This window comes from Priapulus caudatus, unplaced genomic scaffold, assembly GCF_000485595.1.
Source record: "Priapulus caudatus unplaced genomic scaffold, Priapulus_caudatus-5.0.1 Scaffold104, whole genome shotgun sequence".
In the NCBI taxonomy this organism is placed as follows: Eukaryota; Metazoa; Priapulida; class Priapulimorpha; order Priapulimorphida; family Priapulidae; genus Priapulus; species Priapulus caudatus.
Window position 1 is genome coordinate 346,585 of NW_014577165.1, and position 25,045 is coordinate 371,629.

General features: G+C 44.6%; 1 protein-coding gene across 2 annotated transcripts; it reads right to left on the reverse strand.

Moving 5' to 3' along the window:
• Positions 1-539: 539 nt before the first annotated feature.
• Positions 540-24,885, reverse strand: LOC106805182 (protein O-GlcNAcase-like). 2 transcript variants are annotated; one of them, XM_014806679.1, is made up of 16 exons: positions 24,462-24,885; positions 24,015-24,066; positions 22,609-22,706; positions 21,917-22,047; positions 20,606-20,774; positions 10,179-10,277; positions 9,762-9,906; positions 9,168-9,301; positions 7,811-8,899; positions 7,527-7,589; positions 5,992-6,077; positions 3,456-3,560; positions 3,108-3,199; positions 2,496-2,694; positions 2,049-2,208; positions 540-1,665 (listed from the first exon to the last, which is right to left on the reverse strand). In XM_014806679.1, the coding sequence occupies exons 1-16, from the start codon at positions 24,538-24,540 to the stop codon at positions 1,529-1,531; spliced, it is 2,838 nt and encodes a 945-aa protein (XP_014662165.1). In that variant the 5' UTR covers positions 24,541-24,885; the 3' UTR covers positions 540-1,528. The 2 variants fall into 2 exon arrangements, with proteins under 2 accessions (XP_014662165.1, XP_014662166.1); XM_014806680.1 differs by lacking the exon at positions 7,527-7,589.
• Positions 24,886-25,045: the final 160 nt, after the last annotated feature.

A 25,045-nucleotide genomic window follows, 5' to 3' on the forward strand; every position in this document is an offset into this window, starting at 1 on the left:
AAAGTCTAGATCTATGCAAATATTATTGAAAATTATGTTAAACTGGGCCTACTATTTTGTACATTAAAAGCAAGACGATGTTGATGTATTAATTTGTTATGAGTTTTCCTTTATTTTACAAAAAGTGCCTTGGTGCCCTTCTCAAATTGTGAGAGTTGCCTTGATGCCTTTTAAAATTGCCTCGGTGCCCATCCATTTTAGAGAAAATTCAAGGCGATTTCTCACATGCCCCTAAAAAATTGCCTTGCCCCTCTCGTCGCTTAATTCAAAGCCTGCTCCCGCTACACTTCTAACCATCAGCTCTTATCACCTCCTGCTTGCCTCTATTTGCCATACAGACCGAATATGGTTTATTTTATTGTTGAATTAAATTCTGCTATCTGGATATGCTGTAATTGTACTATATCTGTATATGGTCGGTGTCAATATGAACTACAACAAAGATATAAGCAATAATTCAACTTTCTTCTGCAACATTCATTATTCATTTTCCAATTTACTGCACAATGCATTATGTATATATAGTCAATTAATGTATGTATATGTATACATATGCATATATATATAAATATATATATATATATATATATGTATATATATTCACACACACACACACACAAGGTAAAGCCGAGTTCAATACCATTATTACTCGATCGTCAGCCATTAAGTGATACGTACACATATAAACGAGGCATAGTAATAGCATAATTTCCCTTTCCCTTTATTCCGGTTAACGAAATGCGCTGCTTGTTTTTATGGAGCGCTCCTCCCACAGCAACGTGCGCACGTGCAGCTCTATGCAACGTCGGAGCAACACATCATCTGTAGACATTCATGAGTGAATGAACATACATGCCACGGCTGGATTCCAGCATATAATGTACATATAAGCTCCCAACGATTGCACCGCGGGCAGCTGGACCGACAGTTTACGAGCGATATGACAGTGAACAACACTATAGTAACACCGATGCTTTTTTTCTGTTCCTGCGTTTCTCGCAACCTCCGAGGAACCTCGATCATATATATCGACTAAACGTGGGACTGCAGTAGCCAGAAGCTTGGTAGCGCAGGTGGGTGGGTATGCGCACGCTTCGCCACCACACACTGCATCGTGCACGCAACATTATCCGAGTGTTCCTTCCACATCTCACAGACTCATCAATAACTCGAACTTAATGCTAGACACTAGATTACTTTGCTCGTAGCAGGTTGGTTATGTACAGACACTTTTGGAAGTCTTTCGAAAAAGCAGTAGCATTTACTGCGCATTACTGTAATGAAATAGGGCACACTACTCCCATGCCAACGCCTGCAACGTGAATAAACGAAAATGCTACGATAATGTCCCCAGGTCGCTATAGCAATCTCCCGCTCCCTGTCACTAAAGCAGTTTGCGCCACCCTTACAGGGGTCTCTCCTGCCCTGTGAAAGGGTGAGTCCTCGCCCCTGCCCATACAGCGATATGCCCTGCACCTACAGCGGGTTTGCTACTCTCTTACAGAAGTGCCTGGCCCCATGCCCTTCCTTACAATGGTCTGCCCAGGGCAATGACTTCGTCTGAATATTCGTCCAGCATAGTGACTTGGAAGAATCCGAGTCCCGTGTACATGTTCATGACATGCTTGTCTCCTATGCTCACCTCACAGTAAGCACCCTTAGACCCTGAAACATGCAATGTCAGGCACGTATTGGCTTGAAACAAGTAAGCTGAAACGATTTTCAAAATTTTCTTGATGCAAAATTATTTATTATCGTGCACTATTTTCACATGAAACTAACGGTACTAAAAACGGTAAAATTTGAAAGTATCTGCAAGTAAACCATCCAGAATCCAGAATTATCTTAAATCCAAAGACAAAAAATTTAAGTTAAAGACAAAGTTAAAGAAGGACCAACATTTGCCTTGATGGCCGAAGCTCAGTTCTTATCACAGACCCCCATGATGGGAGAATGTTTCCCTTGGGAATCTTATTGTTGGGAGGATTTTCCCAGGAGAAATTATCATAGATCCCGATGGCTCGGAGTTTCCCCCTAAAAGCGCTTACCATTAGCCTTGACAGCGGACAGTACACAGGCCATCATGCGTTTGGGTAGACTGACGTCACTGACACGAGGTAGCAGACTCATGCGCACGATCGAGGGGAAACTGTTGTAGAGGTTCGAGGGCAGGTACCTCTTATAGTTGTAGAAGCTCATGATTATCTCCTGTAATGTAACAGACAATGTAATATCACCTCCAACCTAATAGCAGTCAGAGCAAATCCACGTACGCATCAGTATGATCTGTAATGCAGCACCGAGAGAAATGATGGCTGGAAGCGCGCGCGCGCACACACACACACCAACGCACGCACGCACGCACGCACGCATGCATGCACGCACACAAACACACACCAGCACACACACGCACGCGCACGCACGCACACACACACACACTTGTATGCGAAGACGAGACACACACCCAACGTGCTTGCAAGCACACACACACGTACCTCCGACGGCGTCAATGACGTTCCGTCGGTTTTGTTCGGTGCCGGATATTTGGCACGCATCTCCGGTATCCAGACGGCCTCGTACTTTGCGAAGTATTCCTTCGAGTCCAGCACGGCGAGCATGTACCCGCACGGCCCCTCATCGTCGTCGACAACAAACGAATATTCCGGACTCAGGGTCACCATGCCGCCGACGAATCTGCGGAAGAACGACCGACTGGTTACGCGCTGCAGTCGGATAAATTTTACTACTACTTATCCTCTTGGTCCCCCGGTGGGACATAAGGCCGTAACAGATCAATTTTAGGGTCAAGTAAAGTGTTGCCTTTGTTTGATCAGAAATTTCGCCACGGTAGTTAGGGAAACCGTCAGAAAATTCTAGGCAGGCTATTTATCGAATCTGAATACGAAACACCAGAGTGTAAAGTCGGTATCAAATAATAGTAAACATCAAAATACAATGTGTAGTGTACATGCACAGAAATATAGATACATACATAAATATTACATATATATACACACATGTATATACACACTCGCACATGCACACCCACACTAGGAGGGAGCATATGAAGTCTCTGGCATGCCAATTTGTCACCAGCTGTTACTTACTTGTCTCCTATCAGTCGCGGAGCATCTAGAAACATCTCGCTGCCATCCAGACCATCATCGCAAGTCTTCACACAGATGTCATAGACAATGTCCTGTAAGGCAACCAGACTCAAATCAGATTAATCGATTCACGTATCGCAACACATCTCATGGTTGCTTTCAACTACCCTAGAACTAGTGATCAAGAGAAAGAGTAAGGCAACGATATAACGACCGAGTTTTATTTCCCATAAATTTTCCTACTTCTGCTGGCAAATCGCTACATTTATGGCTGGCCTACAAATCATATGTATAATAAAACAAGATTACAGCACTATACTTGTTTACACTATTGTGTTCATACTGTACCTCATCCGAGGACAGATATGGGCGGATGGTGAAAACGCGGCAGTCTATTGTTGTTGGCGGCGCCTGGGTGAACAAGTCGTTGGCGCCCTCTATTGGCAACATGCGCTAAAACACGAAGAAACGTCTTAAAAGTACGAACATGAAATCGCGCCCGGACATCGCCTATAGAAGCTCACGCTGTCACAGCCTTCTCTACTAAGTGCCGTAATTATGTCGGTTTACAGGTTTAACCAATTCATGCCTGCGTGCTCAAATGCATCACGTTTCGTCATGCAATAATTTTCCTACATGCAAACTACGATACCTACCTATTCTAGCACTTCCATTTTGGACTGAAAAGTCTGAATTATTAACCACCTGATGAATTCTGGTATGTGTTTGAGTGCTGCTGCCAAAAACCGAAATGTTAACATGGAAATTCGTGCAGAAAGGAATTTCTGGTCACTTCAAATTCAGATTTTTTTAAATTGTACAAGCACACTGTTTCAATCAGATGACCTTTGCAGAATCGATCAGATGGTCCCATTATTTCGACTGAACAACATGACGTGTGGTAGTCCGCTCATGTTTTCATGCATTTGCTTCAACATTTTAAGACCATTTCAACCATTTTAAACATTTTAAGACCATTCAACATTTTCCATCCCCCACCACACGGCCTAATTACTGTGTTGCCAAGTAATGCTGCAAAAGTGGATAAGGAAAACTTGCTGACACATGAGCGGCGGCAGTGCCCATAACGCCAGCAGCAGCAGCAGCAGCTGCACATTCCACAGAGAAACAAATTTGTGAGGAAATCAATTATTCACCTCAACTCGAACTTCCATGATCTCAAGATTACCAATGCATATACTCAAGTACTACATTCTTTCACCTGTATCTTTATGGAATGGACGAGAAAGTATCATCACGTTGTACAAGGCAAGTCAGAGACAAAGGCAGGCACACAACACCCCCATGTTCCGTGTGTAAGGTATTTCCCAGCATGGTGCATGGGGAGTTATACAGCTGTATGGCAAAAGCCTGGCGTTAGACAGTTAGGGGGGGGGGGTCTGTGGAATGTGCAGCAGGCATCGAGGTTCGCGCGCTTGCTTCAATTCACTCGCTCGCGCGCATACGCAGCCGCTGGCAGCGTCAGCCACGCACGCACGGATTGTCCGCGCACAACTCTCCCCAGGTGACAGAACACGGCTAACACTAGCATTCGCTGCACTCCTCACGATGTGCGCTCTCACGCTGAGCACCTGCCATGAGTTGCTACTCAGTGTTAGTGCTATTACAATTACGTGTGCTTGCGTTCACCGGACGTGCGGCAGCTGACGCTGCGGGCGTTTTCGCAAATGCGAGAGAACGTCTTTCGTGCGACGCATTTCCTGCAGTGCTGGATAGATGGCAAAACCAATGTACGCGCTCGCATCGCGAGTGCATCTCAGGTCATCACCGTGAATTCCACGGAATCAGCTACGCCCGCCTACGTGCATGATCACCTGCAAGCACACATGTACGCAGTACGCATGCGCACGCTCTCATGCACGCTACGGGCAACTGAATCTTCTACGCAAACAATCCCCATCGAGAATCTGGGAGATTAACATGAAATCGCGTTTCGGTACTGCTTGGGTTTGCCATCGCACCCAGGCTGCAGGTATTGGCGTACTGCCAGAAAGAAGCTCTCTCTTGCCAACGTGTTTCTTTGTCTGGAAAAGCCAACAGGAGTTTATTTCCTCTCGCTTTCGTGGCACCAGCCATCGCTGCAATTCCTGGGTAAAACACACGCCTGTACACTTCAGACAGTGTGCGTGATCTCACGCGCAGCCCTCACGTAGCAACGCGTCACGTCTGCTCCCAGCTAGTCGCTCACAAACCCAAACAATCCACGTCACAACAGAACCGGCTATCGTTCGGCTAGACCGTAACACGGTCTCGTGGAATTGTTTAAATTCGAAATCAATTCAACATTTTAACCAGAGTGACAGATTCGGCAGCCGACCTGCTGTCTTTGTCAAGCTGTAACCCATTCTTTTACTGCTCGCCGTCCTGTACCGAAGTTTAAGCAAACGTTCAGTACAACAGACAGCAGAGACAGCAGGTGGGCTATTGAAACTGGCACTCTGATAAGTACATCAGATTTATCGAAAATTTAAACAATTTCACGTTATAAAATGCAGACTGTCTAGGCTCATGTGCTGCACTGAAACACGGGGGTTGGCTGACGTGACGTGTCGCTATGAGATGGCGATCGCAAACAAATGCCGCAGCAGCAATAATGTATCAGCCCCCGCAATTTCTCTGCGACGCTCGCCGCGCGAGTTTTGCGTATCCACTTCCGCGCGCAGAACCGACGACGACAGACAAGACGACATAAAACCAATCACGCACACTAACACGCACACACGCACACTAACACGCACAATCCAAACAACGTTAATCCCAGATGAATTCCATTTTGCCTGTAAATCACAAAAGGAGTAACGAGAAGGAGATATCTAGATGGATGCGTCGAGCTCTGGTACTTGCTCCGTGAAGCTCTACGTACTTGGAACTCCGATTGCAGACCACCTCTGAAGACCCACGGCTCCTGCTCTCCGCTCATAAACGCCTCCCGGTAGCCGTTCGTAGACCCTGTGTCGCCGCCGCAGATGAGAAGCGAAAAGTCGTTAGAACGCTCGCACACGCACGCGCGCGCGCAGGGGGTACGGATGCCCGTCCGTCAGTCGTCTGCGCAACCGCCGGACGTATCTAGCGTGCGCTCGCAGCAGTTTCACCCTCGACTGCGCTCGGATTAAGCGTGCCTGGCAGCAGTAGCAAGGCCTGACCCATCCTACCACTCTCTCGCACTCCACTCCCACATGGCCTGCAGGTTTCGCATTTGCTACTGCCAGCTACGTACGCTGTGTGTCAGAGCATTCCAAGTACGGTCTGGCTTAGGAAAGATGGGAGGCCATCAACTGCGCACACATGCCAACAATCACTGCCCGATTTGCTTTGAAAGAGCTTCAGACACATTTTCAGTTTCAGAATAAATAAAATGGCCTCGAATCTTTCCACAACCCCGATCGTACTCGCTCTCAAATTACAAGGATATGTCGGATAAGCGGACAGCAATGACGAGACGGCATTATGCAAGGGGAGCTGTGAAGACGTCGGAAGTCGGATGGGGATAGAAGGAACACAGGACCTTTAAAAATGCAAGCGTTTAGTAACACACATGCTCTCTCTCACGTCCGCACACACGCACGCACATGGTTAGGTGCACACAGTTCTTGGTACACTGCGCTTAGCGACCGTCTCCCCAGTGCGACGGTCACTAAACAGACAAGAGCCACAGACTAGCGTGGTCGCCGCGTTCACCATACAAGGCGCATGCAAGAAAATGTCCAACGACTAGGTGCACGTGATGAACGGAAAATGGATTACAATGATTAATATTGATAGCCGCATCTCCCTCCAAGGGGTCAACGTGGCAACGCAAGAATCTTACGCGCAACGCTGTGACGTTTAGACGTAAATTCCACAGACAATGAAGCTTGTTCTACAGGATTAAGCCTGCTTTGCTTCTTGCCTAGCACATCACACTGCACAAGGCAAGAGCGAGAACAATGTGAAGTCTAGGAGAAATTTGAATTTGAATTTGAATTTGAATTTGAATTTAGAATTTGAGGTTTGAGGAGTGATGCGTTCGACTTTTCTTCATCTGCCAAGTCAGGCCATAGACCGGGAAACGCCACCCACGCGAGCTGGCGCTGGCTACTCAAAACAACTGGATGCCGGGAAATTCCGCAATCTCACATCTCACCAAATGAAAAACCTAAACAAGAATTAAGCAAATCCATTAGTTGGTCGGGGAAATCGCGCTTTCGAAAAAATCGTGGGGCGCAAAACGTACGCACGGTCGATAAACACAGAGACCAGGAACTGTCGAACCTGCACCATTATCGCCTCCCTCACTAGCACCTCCTGGAGGCAGTTCGTCTGCAAGGCAGCCCCTCTGCTCTGTACCTACCACTCCACTAACGCGCGATAGCATTGCAAAATATCGGGAGAAAAGTTACGGCCAGCATATCATCGTACATGTATAGCAGGACAGGCTGTCCATCAGGTAAGGGCTGCTCTCCTTCACGCCAGCTCCGAACGCTAGAAAACACGAGAACAAAATACCACAGTTAATCACCGAGGAGTCTTCTACGTCAACCACCTGGCAGCACACTGCACACGCACACGCCTCAACTCACGCTACAGACAAAACTGCATAAATTTATTCGAACTAGAATGCTACCGCCTTCCCAAACTTCACGCGACGCGGGACGGACGTCACGCCACGGCGGCGCCCCCCGCGCAGGAGCAGCAGTAACTACCTAGCCACTTGACGAATCCCAGCAGCAGGGAGATGACGCCCTTCATGTCCCACATGTAAGGGTATAGGTCGTATACGAGCGCGCGATTCCGGATCTTCGTCAGGTTCGTGAACGTGTCCGACAGTCGCTTGGCCTTCGCCTCGAAAGCTGACGCGCGCTCCCGCCACTCCTGCACGCCGGCAGAGGGCGCCACCGCCGCTTCCCTTGCCGTCGCGGCGTTGACGAGGTGCGAGTTGCTCTTCAACCAGTGGAATTCTTCAAGAAGGGAAACGGCGAAGGCTCCGTGTTCGAATGGCAGGTAGAACATGTCGACGACGTGTTCCATGTCCTCCAAGAGCAGGCAGTCGTCGTTTTGCTCACCGTCGTCATCGTTGCCGCTGGGGGGCGCCGCCGGCGCCGTTGTCGGCGTCTCCGCCTCGTCCGGCGGCACGCGCATTTCCACGTCGCCGTCCGAGCGCTCGCCGACGGCAGGGGGTGCCGGCGCGGTCTCGCCATCGCTCGCGCAGTCCATGGGTTCGATGACGTTCTCGACAATCTTGTCCTCGTAGGCGAGCGAGTTCACCGCGTTCATCAGTACGGCCTGCGGCGGCTCGGACGTGTCCGCAGGATCTGCCCCACCTCCGCTCACCGGCAGGGGGCGCTTCGTGGCGGCGACGCCTGCGAGGGCCTCGAGGGCAGAGCGCGTAACCGTGTTCGTCGTCGGCGTCGACGTCACGCACGTGTTCACGCACGAGATGAGCGGGTTGTCGGGCAGCGGCAGCGTCATCTCCGTGACAACCGTCGGCGGCAGCACGCACTCGTCGAAGCCGAGCGGCTCGGGCGCGGCGACGGGTGGCAGCAGCGATGGCGCCCTCGACGACGGCGGCGGCGGCGCGCCAACGAGCGGGATGTGGATGGCGGGTCGGAGCGTGGCGCCGCCCGCCATCTCGTGACGCGTGATCACCTCCAGCCAGTCCTTGAGCGCCTGACGCAACGCGCGCCGCGGAATGTAGGTGGTGCTGCTCTTGCTGGCCGAGGAGGAGCTGTCGTCGGACTTCTCGTCTCCTTCCGTCTCCAGCTTTATGTCCGACGAGACGGGACTAGAGGATACTGCAACGTGCAAACATCAACTCTGTGAATACAACATCGCGGGGAGGCTGAGAGCGTTGCTCTCTGAAAAGAATACTGCACACCCTGGCACAGAACTGCGACGATGTTTACATCCTCACCAGTTAATGTTTACATTCTCATTATTTAATGTTTATATGCACACTGTTTACAATTTACATTCCTGTCGTTTACTGTTTACATTGTCATTGTTTATGAGTTGTCAATTGAAGTTCTTTGGACAACTTAAGAGACTTTTTAGCTAACTTACACAACACGGATTCTTTCTTGCTACCATTTGATCGGCTCCACTGTGCTAGCGTGTGCATTGCAACATAGTTCATTTCAAATTCACAGTTTGGGTTCGTGAGCACACCGTTCAAACAAGGAATAAGATCTGTGGACCTGTGGAAACAAAACACACACGTTTTTCTCACAAGGAATGAGGTTTGTGTATGTGTGAAAATAAAACACATTTCTCTTACGAGCATTACCCTATTTAGACTGCTGAGACATGTCTAAACATTCGGTCGTTTGCTCACTGCATACACGCATCTGGCAAAAGTGACTCAGGCCCCAAGTATATAACCTATATACACACCTTTCTATAGCTACATACCATCACATTCAAACAGGAAGCATAATGGAAGAAAATGTCTTTTTCCCCAAGAACATGGAACCTAAGGCAATGTATTTTTCATAACACAAACATCCACTTGAGTTTACGCTTAAACCTTCGTCAAAACACCAACATCAAAGTAGATTTACATTGCATCGCAGCCCATCACACCCACTGTACATCTCAGCAGTGACTCATGAGTCATGACGCAAAATTTTTTACAATTTTATAGTGTCTATTGCTTGCCTTCCATCGTAAGGTCCTAAGAACAACCGTTTCTGATCGTAATCGTTGGCGTGGACGTTATCCCATATCACAGGCGGCCTCTTCATCACTTCTGTTATCTCCTCAATCGACTCGACGGATACGTGTCTTGATACGACCTTTGGACCTGAAGTCAACATCAAAACAAAAGTCAAGGTCAAAGTCAAAGAAGACTTTCACTGAGCCACGCCCGACGTGGAAAGTAGTACTATCATAGTTCAAATATACAAACTCCGAATCCATAAATAGAGTTACTAAATATAAATGGCAACATAACTACTCTCCGAATTGCAAAGAGCTTTAGTGCACATAGCACGGAAAACGCTTCCAACAAGATTTACATAATATCACCAATAGCTGAATTTCCAAACGATTTGGTTATTTAGGTTTTCCATGTACCTGTCCATAGTATGTCGACACCGGGTAGCAGCTTACTGCCTATCGTATTCAGATACTCTGACGTTGGGACATTTGGCACAGCTCTTGAAGCACAATACTCTGAAACCAATCGAACAACATCAGTGATTTTTCAAGGCAAGTACACTGGTACATTACATCCAGAAGGGCCTCGGGAACATTTTTCTAAATAGAGGGCAGCGAATAAGTCATTGTGTCACCGCTGCGCGGCGTTTGCGCGCTTCGCGCGGATATCCGGGCTGCAGATCGTCAAGAGCGTATAAAGAAGGAGAGCGTACAACGGTGAAATGCTGAAACCATATTGCAGTATTAGTCGAATTAATAAATTTAAAATCAGCCGCTGGTGGCGCCGACTGATTACGTCATTATGATTACTACGGAATTTACTACAGGCAGCCTGAGGTGGGGGTCATCACTATGGCAATCAATAACAACATGTCGTGGAGTAATGGCCGCGTCTATGATTTCAACTTTTTGCCGTTTAGCTGCTAACCGAGGTGATTTTCGGAGAACCACATGATGAGTCTTCGTTCGTTTAATCGGTGTAAATCTAGGCATTTCTTTTTCGGTCGCAGTACTAGTTTCTTTCTAGGTCCAGCACTCTGATGAGGTAGTCCAAGTTTTGGAATAGCTCGTGGAACTGAATGTTCTGCCATTGCACTGACTTCCCACGTTATACAGGAAAGTTGTAAATTGTAGTCGCAGTCGACGCAGATGAACACAAAGAAAACAGTTTATGATGATGTATGGTATGGTCTACCTAAAGTTCCTTGTGCAACAAACAAGTTTTCATTCATCTGATTTGTCAATGAATGACGGAAACACGCAAGGTTTCCCGAAGTTATCTCAAAGCGAGAGACAGTCGCAGTACACACTGATCTCGAGTCGATTTTCACCGCTCAGTATCTCAGCAGAGGGGCATCGTAGGGACATGTGGTTTGTTTTATATTAAAGGCCTCCTTTATTGATATCTATAAACTGTCTAATTTTTACAATTATTTGATGCTAGTATCAAAACGTAAATAACCAAAGCATTCGTATGTTTTTTAATTGCCTCTGTGATATTTAAAACACGTCTTTATGTTGGGTCTATAAATGTTGAAAATCAAATTTTCTGCCAAACCGGCCACCTGGCGGGAAAACGGCCTGTGACGTGAGAGTAGGTTCTTCCCGCGTTGCGTCGCACACAAAGACTGCATCAGTGCATGAGCACAAAGCTATCCTCGGCTGTAACTTATATTTTTTTTGCAGTACGTCATGACTTATATTCGGCATAAACATCCAACTGCCATATTAATTATCATGAGCATGATATATATACATATATGCATTGTAGACTTTACTACCGGATTAAACCACATTAATACTCAGACAATAAAATCGGTTCGAACCACCATAACAAGTGCCGCAAAGCGACAGCGCTCATCTAACGTCTACTGCGTGACCTGTGGTGAGTGGTGCGGCTTCTATAAAGCCCTTCTAGTCCCAAATGTGTTCAGCATACACCCCCGACACAGTGAATGCACAGGGACTAGGCTAACTCCCAGGAACCTTCTCCACCACGAACTGTCTCCCGTGTGGGATCAGTATGAAAATTGCCCACGACGCAGGCGCCTAGCTTACAGTGTCTTCCCAGAGATTAACACATGAAACTGCCATCATCACGTACGTAATCGCCCCCCCCACCCACACCACTATCTGTCAAGCACTAACTAGTCACGCAGCTCATCCATTTACCTACGCAACGCCTACACAGACGCCAACACTTGCAACTACGAGAGCGCCTCCGCAGCCTGTACACCCAATTAATCGCAGCTAACAAACTGCACCAACCTCACACTGCCACCTTGCAGCAAGCCACCTGCGCAAGTGGCCAATACCGCCTTCACCCATCGTCAAACTCCACCCTCGCGCCCACCACGCCAATCGCACATAGAAATATAACGATTCCTACACGCCGAACACCACACCCCCTTCCCTTTACCAAATTTACGCCTCTTGCAAACTTCTCACCCCACGCCCTGCTGCACACCCCCCTTCGCCCTCACCCCTCCTACACTCCCCACGCCGCACCCTCGCTCTACTCCCACGCCACTCCCCTCCCCTCACTTACACCAGCACACCCACCGCCCAGTCACACACATTCTCTTCCTACACATCGACAGTCAACACATCCAAGATTTAACCCTCCTCTTGAGGTCAACGCTTATACCTCGACCACCCTTAACCTCTTCAGATGTCAGCAGCAGAAGACATTTCATGGTCCTTTCAATAAAGCCAGAAGACTGCTAGGTCACCGCTGAAACAAAAGTTTTTCAATCGCTCCGCTCAGACCATGTCCTCAGAAAATGTCTAAAATCTGCCGCTGTGCCACTGACCTTTGACCTGTGACCCCATTTTCGGCACATGTGGCTTTTCCTACCATGATGCATACACCCGACTATCACAGCCCTAGGTCGAGCCGCTTTAGATTTTGTGCCGCAATATCTGGCATTTCCTCCCTATCCTTAAGTTAAGGATGAATGTTCCCGCCTTCTTTTACACCTCTTGACCTTTGACCTTTGACCCCCAGCTTCGACATCAACTCGTTTTCTGATTACCCGCCCACGTCCCGAATATCGTGACCGTACGTCGAGCGGTTAAGATTTGTGCCCAACTGTTACGGACGCTCGGACGGACGGACGCTCGGACGGACGGACGCTCGGACGGACGAACGCACGGACCGATCATGCCGATTCTACAAGCTGCATCTGAGCTATGTCAGATGAGCTAAAAACTAGAAAGGCAGTTTGTCGCCAACTACCATGTATCCCCGTGATCTAGTATGATGGAATATACTCTGTAAAGACGTAGAAAGGCAGGTAAAGTTAAATAAGTCACAAGACAAAGGTTTGTTATTAACACGCTGATGTGCCTCAGATGTGCAAGTATATGGAATTGGTTACCCTTAGAAGGCGAAGAGGAAATGTATCGACGGTGACAGGCCAAAACTAATGAGTCAAGGGCAGTGGTGGTTTTGTAGGGGGCCAGACCGCTCCCCAAGATGTGAGAGCATACCAAGTTTATCCGTCCGCGCTAGTCAATATAGCGAGCGCCGAGTTAGCAGAGCGGGAAGGGAAAATATGATCAAGCGTCCACTGGTAAGGTGAGAAATTAGGTCGCAGTGACCATGGTGGCGCAGTTTTTCTACCCGATCTCGGATGATCTTCAAATTTGGCATAGAAGGTGGGCGTTACTGGTAAGCGAAGACGCCAATCGTTTTGGTGTGCGGCCAGAGTCCATTGTTGCCCATGGTAACAACCTTTTTGTGGAAATCATTGTATGAACCCTGTAACTTGTGCCTGTTTTACGCCGATTGTCACTGGAAATTTCGCACAACACAGAGCCCGATATCAGACATGTCCAGTATATAATCATAATGAGATAGCATAGCCTCATCCTGATAGATATATATATTCTGAGTGCGCCAACTATCAACATAACGATATAAATTTAACCAGAGTATTTAATAAACTATTAACTCTATTTATTTACTTATTCTTACATTATTCACAATTCCTAATAATAAACATTTTTCCATAACACCATATAAATTTCATGACAATCGGGTAAAAAGTGCAGAAGTTACAGGTTCTAGAATATTTCAACAAAAAATGTTGTTACCATGGCAACGATCACTCCGCCCACACCCAAAAACGATTGGCGTCTTCGCTTTACAATAAGGCACCTTCATGCGAAATTTGAAGATGATCCGAGAAGAACTGCAGCCTGTAGAGCGTTCACAAAGAAATCTCTGCGGCGGCGGCGGCGCCGCGCCGATGCCAAACCCATAGTATCAAGAGTAGATAATAACACATAACATGGATAATAACAACATAGATAATGTGTTATTATCTACTCTTGATAGTATCCCCACGAACTTCGTTCGGGGGATACAATTATGCTGCTTTACTCAGCTCATGCCAATCTGCTCACAGTGTATACGCAATACGTTTCCGTTCTACTTTCTGTTTATGTTCGTGGACCAGTTAGTTTACGTTTCAGTGGACCTCAGGGTTAAACACTACATGCATATATTGATTATTATACTCGTACTGTATACACTGAGTTTCTTACGATACAAGTACTAAATGCACATTACACGTGAAATAACATTGTTACTATTATCAAGTGTATAAATTCTACGTAAGTCCTGTCATAATTTCCACTACGCTGAAACATTTACTATTGACTATTGTCAGCTTTGCTGTTCTTTAGTCAGGCCTACTGCGGCTACTCTCTTTAGAAAATTAGTCAGTATAAAGTCAGTACTGTCGTCTGTAGAATGGGAAATCTGACAGTTGCATAATCTGTTAGAAAAAAACTTGGCTAGGCCTATTTAGCTTGTACCGAAAGCAAAAACATTTCATTATGTACACCTAGTACCTACAATGAAATACTGAGCTAAACTCACCATTCAGCAACACTTAAATGCAGTCTTCCTTCTGGTTCGACGTTGCCTTGAACATCATCATGAACGATGCCCGGGTAATCGGTGCCCAATGGTTCAAACATGTCTGGCTGAATGAAACTAGCCTATCTTCAACATGTTCAACTTCATTGTCTATGTCTACTTCATTTCCATCTTCATCAATGCTGATTGACTGCTCATCCGTATCGTACGAAACTGATAAGTCTAGAGACGACTCTGAATCGGTGTTCACATTAGGCTCCATTGTACACGCTTGGCAACGGGTAAACAAGCGAGAGTGCCTGCTCTTACGTCACACTACGTCACGCTCGCAAAGTAGGTGTAGCTTTTGCGTGCCCGCAAATTCTTAACATTGTGTCCATCAAACAAGTGCCGCAGAGCGACAGCGCTCATCTAACGTCTACTGCGGTGACTCTGTGGTGGAGTGGTGGGATTCTAGTAAACCCTGTTAGTCCCAAATGTGTTCACATACACGCCGAAACAGTGGAATGCACAGGGATGGTATCAGGAACCTTCTCAAAAGAGATGTTCGTTGGATCGTTATGAAAGTTGCCACGAGATGGCGCGTACGTTTAAGTGTCTTCAGATTAAAGATGGAAGCTCCCATCATACGTAGTAGCAACAACTATCTGCAAGACAGAATAGGTAAGCACTCATCCATTTACCTACGCAAGCCTACAGGCTGCAATAGAGCTGCCACCTGTAACCAATTAACGCAGGCAAAAACTCCACAGTACCACCAACACATGCACTGGCAGTAGCCACTGGCAGTGGCATACGTTACATGTAACATACTGACAGTACAGAATGCCATAGAAATTATACGATTTAAGGAGCATAAACCTTCTTTAACCAAATTTAGCTTTTGAAATTTCAGTGTGACATTGTAGCCTCATAGTCTACTAGCCAGCCTAGTGAACCTAGAAATGTCGAGTACTATAAGGTTTTATGTTGGAAATGCAATATACAGGTCATAAGGACTCCCAAACTGCCGGATGCTAATTTGCATATGTGTAGCATTTTGCATAATCGGCTTAATTAGCATATTAATTAGGTCAAATCACTAAATCAAGAATATCTTTCTTAGTAATCCACATAGAGACTTCATTCGTGTGTCTAGACCCATGTTTTCGACACTAAGCAATTGATCTGGCATGGATTCAAACCCCTACCATCCTTCCGACTGCCAGAAATCCAATATGGCTGCCATGCATAATGAGGTCAACCGTAAAATCACACATAACTGACCAACTGTTGGAAGATAGAGACTTTGTTTGATGTTTAGACCCATGTTCTAACACCAAGGATTCATCGTCTATAGAACTTATATATTTAACAGTAAGTTATTATTATATATAAAAATGTTAATATTATGATGCAGCTAGATCATGGAATACATAGATGAACACCCAACACCATCAAACTACTTACTATTCGCCTTCTTCTTCATGGTTGTGATCATTCTCTCCAGTCTCTAGTCCTCTTCTCCTTCCTTCTGCTCTTTATATCCTTCTTCAGCATCATCTCGTTGTGTCAGTGAGTTACAACACTCATTTCCTTCTTCACACACATAGTAGCTGGTACATGACAATCCATTTGCTGCACAACCACACTTCCTGCTGCAGGCATTTCCCTCTGCTCGGCAGCTGCAGCTAATGACGTCCATGAGGTTTTTTTGGTGGCGGTAGGTTCTTTTGACAGCACTGGTACCACTTCATCGTTTACAGTAACTTCCCATCCATAGTTAGTGATTTGGACAGCAGAGAGGTCAGCCTTGTCTGCAGCCTTCCATAGCATCATTTGGAGATGTGCTCTCCGCGATAGGGAGTCTCAGGTTGATGTCTGTTGGTGGAAGGGACTTCACGGATGGAGGATTCTTTTGCTTGCGATAAATCTCGTACTTGGAAGCATTCATTGACGTGCCTTTCTTCTGGCCATATAAATGTAGAAAGAAGGCTTTGCCAGTTGCCATCAGGTCACTGCTAGTGGCATCGTCCTCTCCAAGAACTGAGTCTAGTCCAGCAATATCGGTCTGGTTGAGCACTTTCAGGGCGGACACTTTCCCTTTCCCATTAGGATAGGACACAGTGTCACAGCCTGAGAGTGCGTGCATTCCCAATATTTCCTTGCATTTCTCTCCTTGGTGACAGTGGCATTGATGTCAAGCACGGATCCATCCCACTTCTCCATCTGAACATGGCATGATACGCCATTCTTCCAGCACCAGTACACGAGCAGCACGAATACTTCTGTGTCGTCACTAAGGATGCGCACAGTTCGAGCTCCCGCCGATGCAGCACGAAGCATGAAGCTGATGAGAGATATGTCTGCTTCATCATGATGCACAATACTGTTGGCTTGGCTCACAAGTTCAATGTTGCTACCAATATCAAAAAGTGTAAAGGAAAAACAAAATTGTCTATGACCTGGAAACGCTATTCGCCCGTCTCCTGATCGTTGACAGAGAGGAATCTTGAGTTGTCTGCTGTCTTCCATCATAGCTGTGCCCTGTTTCTCCATCACTTCATCGACGAGTATGGATTCCTCCGATTGGAAACAAGTCAGTACTAGTTAAACATCTCGGCGTCATCAAAAGAACCCTCTTCCCTCTGGCACTCTGCTGGTGGACGCCTCTCAGCTACTTTACCACAATGTCTGGCCATCCTCGGGTACAGTGGGTGATCTTGCTGAAGGAAGGAAATCTTGCCTCATCAACTACAGAGGGGCAGACACTTATGTCATCTTTGATCGGCATGAAGGTATCGGTGCAAAGGATCACGAGAGGCAGAGGAGAGCCGGGGAGGGATCCACTGCATATCAACTGACTCTGAACTCACCACTAGCTGGTCGTGATGCCATCATGAAAAACAAGAACAACAACAGGCAGCTCTCACAACTACTCTGCACACATAATCTTGGTAGCAACATTGAACTTGTGAGCCAAGCCAACAGTATTGTGCATCATGATGAAGCAGACGTATCTCTCATCAGCTACATGCTTCGTGCTGCATCGGTGGAGCTCGGACTGTGCGCATCCTTAGTGATGACGCAGATGTATTCGTGCTGCTCGTGTACTGGTGCTGGAAGGATGGAGTATCATGCCATGTTCAGATGGAAAAGTGGGATGGATCCGTGCTTGACATCAATGCCACTGTCACCAAGCTCGGAAGAATGCAAGAAAATATTGGGAATGCACGCACTCTCAGGCTGTGACACTGGTGTCCTATCCTAATGGGAGAGAGAAAGTGTCCGCCCTGAAAGTGCTCAACCAGACCAATATTGCTGGACTAGACTCAGTTCTTGGAAAGGACGATGCCACTGACAGTGACCTGATGGCAACTGGCAAAGCCTTCTTCCTACATTTATATGGCCAGAAGAAATGCACGTCAATGAATGCTTCCAGGTACGAGATTTATCGCAAGCAAAAGAATCCTCCATCCGTGAAGTCCCTTCCACCAACAGACATCAACCTGAGACTCCCTATCGCGAGAGCACATCTCCAAATGATGCTATGGAAGGCTGCAGACAGGCGATGCCCTCCTGCTGTCCAAATCACTAACTATGGATGGAAAGTTACTGTAAACGATGAAGTGGTACCAGTGCTGTCAAAAGAACTACCGCACCAAAAAACCTCCATGGACGTCATTAGCTGCAGCTGCCGAGCAGAGGGAAGTGCCTGCAGCAGAAGTGTGGTTGTGCAGCAAAATGGATTGTCATGTACCAGCTACTATGTGTGTGAAGGAGGAATGAGTGTTGTAACTCACTGACACAACAAGATGATGTCTGAAGAAGGATATAAAGAGCAGAAGGAAGGAGAAGAGGATCTAGAGACTGGAGAGAATGATCACAACCATGAAGAAGAAGGCGAATAGTAAGTAGTTTGATGTGTTGGGTGTTCATCTATGTATTCCATGATCTAGCTGCATCATAATTATTTAACATTTTCATATATAATAATAACTTACTGTTAAATATATAAGTGTCTATAGACGATGGAATCCTTGGTGTTAAGAACATGGGTCTAAACATCAAACAAAGTCTCTATCTCTCAACAGTTGGTCAGTTATGGTGATTTTACGGTTGACCTCATTATGCATGGCAGCCATATTGGATTTCTGGCAGTCGGCAGATGGTAGGGGTTTTGAATCCATGCCAATCAATTGCTTAGTGTCGAAAACATGGGTCTAGACACACGAATGAAGTCTCTATGTGGATTACTAAGAAAGAATTCTTGATTTTGTGATTTGACCTAATTAATATGCTAATTAGGCGCATTAAGCAAAATGCTACACATATGCAAATTAGCATCCGGCAGTTTCTTAGTTCTTATGACCTGTATATTGCATTTCAACATAAAACCTATAGTAGTACTAACATTTCTAGGTTCAGTAAAGAACGACATAGGGGTGGCTAGTAGACTATCATACATCCAGGCATGTATAGATTCTACTAGCAAACCCGGCAGTCAAATTCTTTCTAACAGACAGTCAACAAATCCATGTTTAACCCTCCTCTGAGGGTCAAAAGATTATCTGACACTTACTCTTCGCATGTCAGCAGAAAGTAGTTTCATGGTCCTTTCAATAATGCCATAAAAAATGCTAGGTCACCGCTGAAACAAAAAAGTTTTTCAATCGCTCCGTCAGACCATGTCCTCAGAAAATGTTTAAAATCTGCCCTGTGCCCATTGACCTTTGACCTGTGACCTCCAATTTCAGCACAGTGATGGCTTTTCCTACCATGATGCTATACACCGACTATCACGAGCTAGGTCGAGCCGTTTAGATTTTTGTGCGCAATTCTGCATTTCCTCCCTATACCTTAAGTTAGGAGTGAATGTTCCACCTTCTTTTACACCTCTTGACCTTTGACGCTTCGACATCCCAACTCGTTTTCGGATTACCCCCCACGTCCCGAATATCGTGACCGTACGTCGAGCGGTTAAGATTTGTGCCCAACTGTTGACGGACGCACGGACGGACGCACGCACGGACGGACGATCATGCGATTCTACAAGCTGCATCTGACTATGTCAGATGAGCTAAAAATCCACCCGAAAACCATTCAACCTGTAAATTTCTTAGTAGTTGTACATAACATAGTTAATTTGATATATGTCACTATTTTTCATCACTAAAGGAAGGACAGGTAGGACAGGTGATCAATAATACTGCAAAAAATCGTCAATATAAAACAGGGAGTTTATTAATTTGACTGATACTGCAACATGGTTTCAGCATTTCACCGTTGTACGCTCTACTTCTTTATACGCTCTTGATTAAATCACAATAAGCCATATCGGAAAGTCCCCGCCACCATATTGAGATCAGATAAGAGGGGGTATAAGTTGCCTATATATAACATGTATAACAGTGTATAACATGGTTAGGATAGGACTAGTCTAGGTTTTTGATCTATAATTCTCTTCACTAACATCGTAGTTCAATTCACAGGTGCGTTTCTGTTCACAGAAACATTTACAAATATGATTGTGGTCATTTGGGATATTTTGCAATGTTTGTGTTAATGCAAAAACTAAAAACGCATGAGTGTTTACATTAATCACGTACTTTCCTACACGCGCCTAGTCCATTTTATACCCTCTTTTTCTATGACCTAAATAGCACAGTTGGACTTTCTGATATCACTTAAAGCCCTGTGCTTGTACCACTGGCTCCTGTCCCTGAACGCACTAAAATTCACCTTAATTCCCAAAAAAATTTACTAGTGTGCCAAGTTTGGAAAAGGGTCTAAAAACCCAGCTAGTCCCGATTTTTCGAAAATTTCCAAAAAATGTAAATCCTCGCCGATTAGCCAGTCCTGCTCAAAAGGTACCAGACCCAGACAGGAGGATGGGCTGCTATTTCCACTTTTTGCAACACTGGGCGTGCCCACCAACTATTACACTTTAACAGCGTCACAACATTATATCCATTACCTGTGGGGCAGAAGAGGAACCGCGGCTGTTCCAGGTGTTGAAAGACCTCGTTAGTGACCGACACCTGTGCGTAGGCAAACGACTGAAAGACGGCTTTGTCTGCCTCGCACATGTCTGCCTCGATGTCATCAAACAACAATGCAAACGCACGACAACCAAAGTGCGACACCTGCAAGATTTAAAGGGTGATCTGATGCAATTATCCGATGCAAGGCACACAAACACAATACGGACCATGCGGTTGAAACCATTTCTGCTATGCGGCGACAGTGACAGACAGATGTTAAAAAAATACTTCTGCAGTCTGGTAATGATGCACAGGTATAAATACATGGTTCATACAGGACTGCAATTTTTTTCAAGGACTTTTCAAGGACATTTTATCGGAAATTCAAAATCATTTTATCAGTCATTTTATCGGAATTCATACACAGAACAAAACATACCTGGATTAATTTAATAACCCCATTCTTAATCACTGCATGTCACCCCTAAAACTTACCTGGATCACATTAATAAACCCTTCTAAACACTGTCACTTCTGTACAACATACCTTGACTTACTGACTGATTTTACTGACTTACTGTAATTTGTGATTATCATTTAACTGTCTATCGTGTCTATAGCTTTTCAAGCTCATTTAACGCAATTTTTATTGAGGTTTGCACATTATTGATGGTACAAAATTTCTTTTTATTACAAAGGATTCTTTCTAAAAATTCAAGGACATTTTCATAAAATTCAAGGACATTTTCATGAAATTCAAGAACTTTTCATGCACAAAATCAACATTTACTAAATTCAAGTACTTTTTAAGGACTCCCCTCAAATTCAAGTACTTTTTAAGGACTCCCCTCAAATTCAAGGACTTTTCAAGGACTGTGCGAACCATGAAATAGCACCATCACCTTTTCGTATGAGCAACAGTTGAACAGAGCTTCATTAGCCACTCCAGCTACTTCTAGATGAGGTTACTTCAGCTTGACACAGATAGCTATACCAGTTTCACAACTAGCTACCAGCTAATAGGTTAATTTTATGGATTTACCATTAAAATGAAAATACTAATATTATCATAAAATCTGATAAACTGGCTAAAAAAAAACAAGTTTCATGCAGTTTATCATGTAGTGCGTATGACTGGTTGTGATATAGAACGTCAACAGATGACTGTACTGGTACTTCAGAAGTTGTGATACCTGTGTTATGCCATAACGATATCTAGCAACACATTTTGATTCATGTTTTATGATTCTAATGTGGGTGTCGTGATGGAGGTGACTGTGTCGTAACTACAACATGTGACATACTTGCTCCAGCTTTCTCTTCAGGCACGCAACTTCCTTCGCAGAGGAGAAGGTGATGTCAAGACCGGGAGATAACGCATAGACAAACTGAACGCCGTTATCTTTGGCTGCTGTTATGAGACTAGTCAACAGGTCTGCAAATACAATGACGACTCATACAAAACGTCACAGTAATCTAGCGGAATCAATGGCAAAGCCCAAGTTCACAGAGACCTAATAATCATACAGTACTTCTGCTTGCTGGTTAACCGTCGAAATTAGGCCACTGCACATGCCTCTTCAATGAGTCCATTAAAAAGGAAAGGTAAATTTCGCTGACTCACACCTTGCCACATTTATGTAAGCTGACGTGTTCGTACACACCTCTACATAATTCACACCTGTCTATAACAGACAATTTGGTTTTCCCCATGAATTACATGTAATATATTGAAACCACATCTAAAGGACCTGTTTGTAAAGGGCATGTTTGACATTTTCTGAGTGCAGTCATTCAGCATAATTATATGTATAACATATATAACATTGACACTTGTCTATAAAGGTACACTTGTACCCCTTGAGTGACTCAGGGGTTATATATACACAAGGGGTTATATAGATACATATACAGGTTTGCATAAATGCAATTCAACATATAATGTAATAATTATAAAGTGCACCATTACATTGCTCCTAAGCACATTAGTACACACCTGCTTCTTCAACAGAATACAGCTCTCGCCAATATGCTCTATGTTTGTAATCATCCTTGGGTGCATACATGTATGTGTTCAACCCCATCATATGCATCCTAAAAACCAAGATCAAATATATTTGGTTATCATGCTAAGCGACGTGAGCAGTAGAGGGAATGTCAATGATTGGAGTGTAACAACTGATGAAAATAACATGAAAGTGTCAATGACACTGTAGCTCACTACAAATGAAAGTGTCAATGACACTGTAGCTCACCACAAAAAGGACACAAATGAGTGAGTGAGAAGAAGTTAGTTTTAATTGAGCAACCATCGACGTACATTATAGAAACGAAGAGTATATATGGGAGAACTCCCATTATATACTCTTGATAATTATGTGTAATTTTTTATGTGAAAATAATAAATAATATTATATATATAAGATTAATAAATTAATTATATAAACAAAAATGAATCACAATTGTGACAGTAGATAAGGCACTATACCCGCTTTGATGTTTCTTAGGCATAAATCATTATAATCATAATAATAATAATAAATATAATAATAAATAGTATAAATCATAACATGTTCATAGCAGGAATTTTGCATTAAAGATATTGTCAATGAAATTTTGTAAAACGACACAGAACGAGATGTGGACACCACAGACTGTTTGTTATCTGCGTGTCTATATAATAAGCTATATAAGCCAAACCTACCTAATTTGTAATAATTTTTTTTTTAAAATATCAAAACCCCTAGCCGTTATTCATTCACATACAAAAATGAGCAAAACCGTTGAACCTGAATAGACTAAAATGGCAATTCCCATTTTTGCCAAAAAATTGCCGTGGCTCGAAAGTACGTCGACTGGCGTGCTCCAAAATAGGACGTTTAATATGGGAGCATAGCAGTAATAACTATACCCAATTTCAAACATGTGGGTCAAACGATTCCCGAGTTATCGTTGACCGTAGCCAAATGTTGACGGGCGGACAGACGGACGGATGTACGACGACCCATGGCAATAGCTCAGCTTGACGATGTCAAGGTGAGCCAAAAAGGCAAGTTCAATGACCAGTTTAGTGTCTTCCTAGGAAGACATTACATAACGCCATCTAAATAGGGGGGCAAGTACTGGATTGCTAACTCAGAAAACTGCTGGATACATTATACCCGGAGCCAATTTGCCTGTATTTAATCTTTCTAAATATGCTCTTTCACAGCAGACAACTAGTGCTGATAAGACATCTTCCTCACCCTTTCCAAGTTTCTATACGTAAAATGTCTCAGAACCGACCTAAGCAGTAAGTGGAAACAGCATGCTACTGCTAAATTGCTATTACCAATGCGGAGTAGGAACAAGTCTAACAGCATATAATTTAATTATTGTGAGTGTATTAATTATGTAGACTACCGCTTGAACAGCTCCTTGCGTTGTTCTGCCGTCCAAGGACGTCCATAGAAACCTATAGTAAAATGCAAATGCAAATTAGGAGTATACCTACTTACTGTATTGTATAGTATAGGCTGAGGAATTGATGTATAATTATTATGTAAGTGCTGCATATTCACATATATATCCAATTAGCGGTTTCAGTGACAGTATAACTACTAAACCTAGACCAATGGCAATGGCAATGGCAATGGCAATGGCAATGGCAATGGCAATGGCAATGGCAATGGCAATGGCAATGGCAATAAATTGTGCCCTAGATTTGATAATAATAATATTCCTAGTGAGGTTACAAAATAATTCTAGCGTCAGAAATTCAAGGGAACATTTCTAAGGTAGCCTGGTAGGATCTATCTTTTTGTAATCTTCATAATAAACTCCCTGTGTGAATACAGAAGAGTAACTTACCTTCGACAACACCGCACAAAAAAGTCTCTGTTCGTGGATGGATGCGGTTGTTTACGCAGTGGTTGGGCCGCGACGACATATTTGTTACCGTGTACGGTAGGCCTAGGCCTATCTGCTGTGCTGGCCAATCCTGATGAGAAATGCGTAGTAGTTCACCCCGAAATTCGGCAAAACGGCGAACAAGTTCACGTATACAACTTTTCCTGTGTGACCTTTATGTAAAACACATTAACTATACGCCTTTCATAAAACTATGCAGCTCAAACTGCACTAGGAATATACGAAATTTCAGTAAGCTTTAATTTTATCCAACATACTGCTATCTTTCCAGCCTCAGCCTTTCAGTGCTTTCACTGGGTCCAGGGCGGATCACGTGATCTGGTGGTATTTTTCCTGTAGCGGAGAGTAACGGAGTGCTTTCGTTCTGCTTAGGGTTGTGGGTTAGGTGGTGCACTGTTATCATTATATCAGGAGTGAATAATAATATATATATATATTATTATTCACTCCTGATTATATTATACGAACACATGTTGTTGTGTGTATATATCTATGGTGGCATATATATATATACGTATATATAT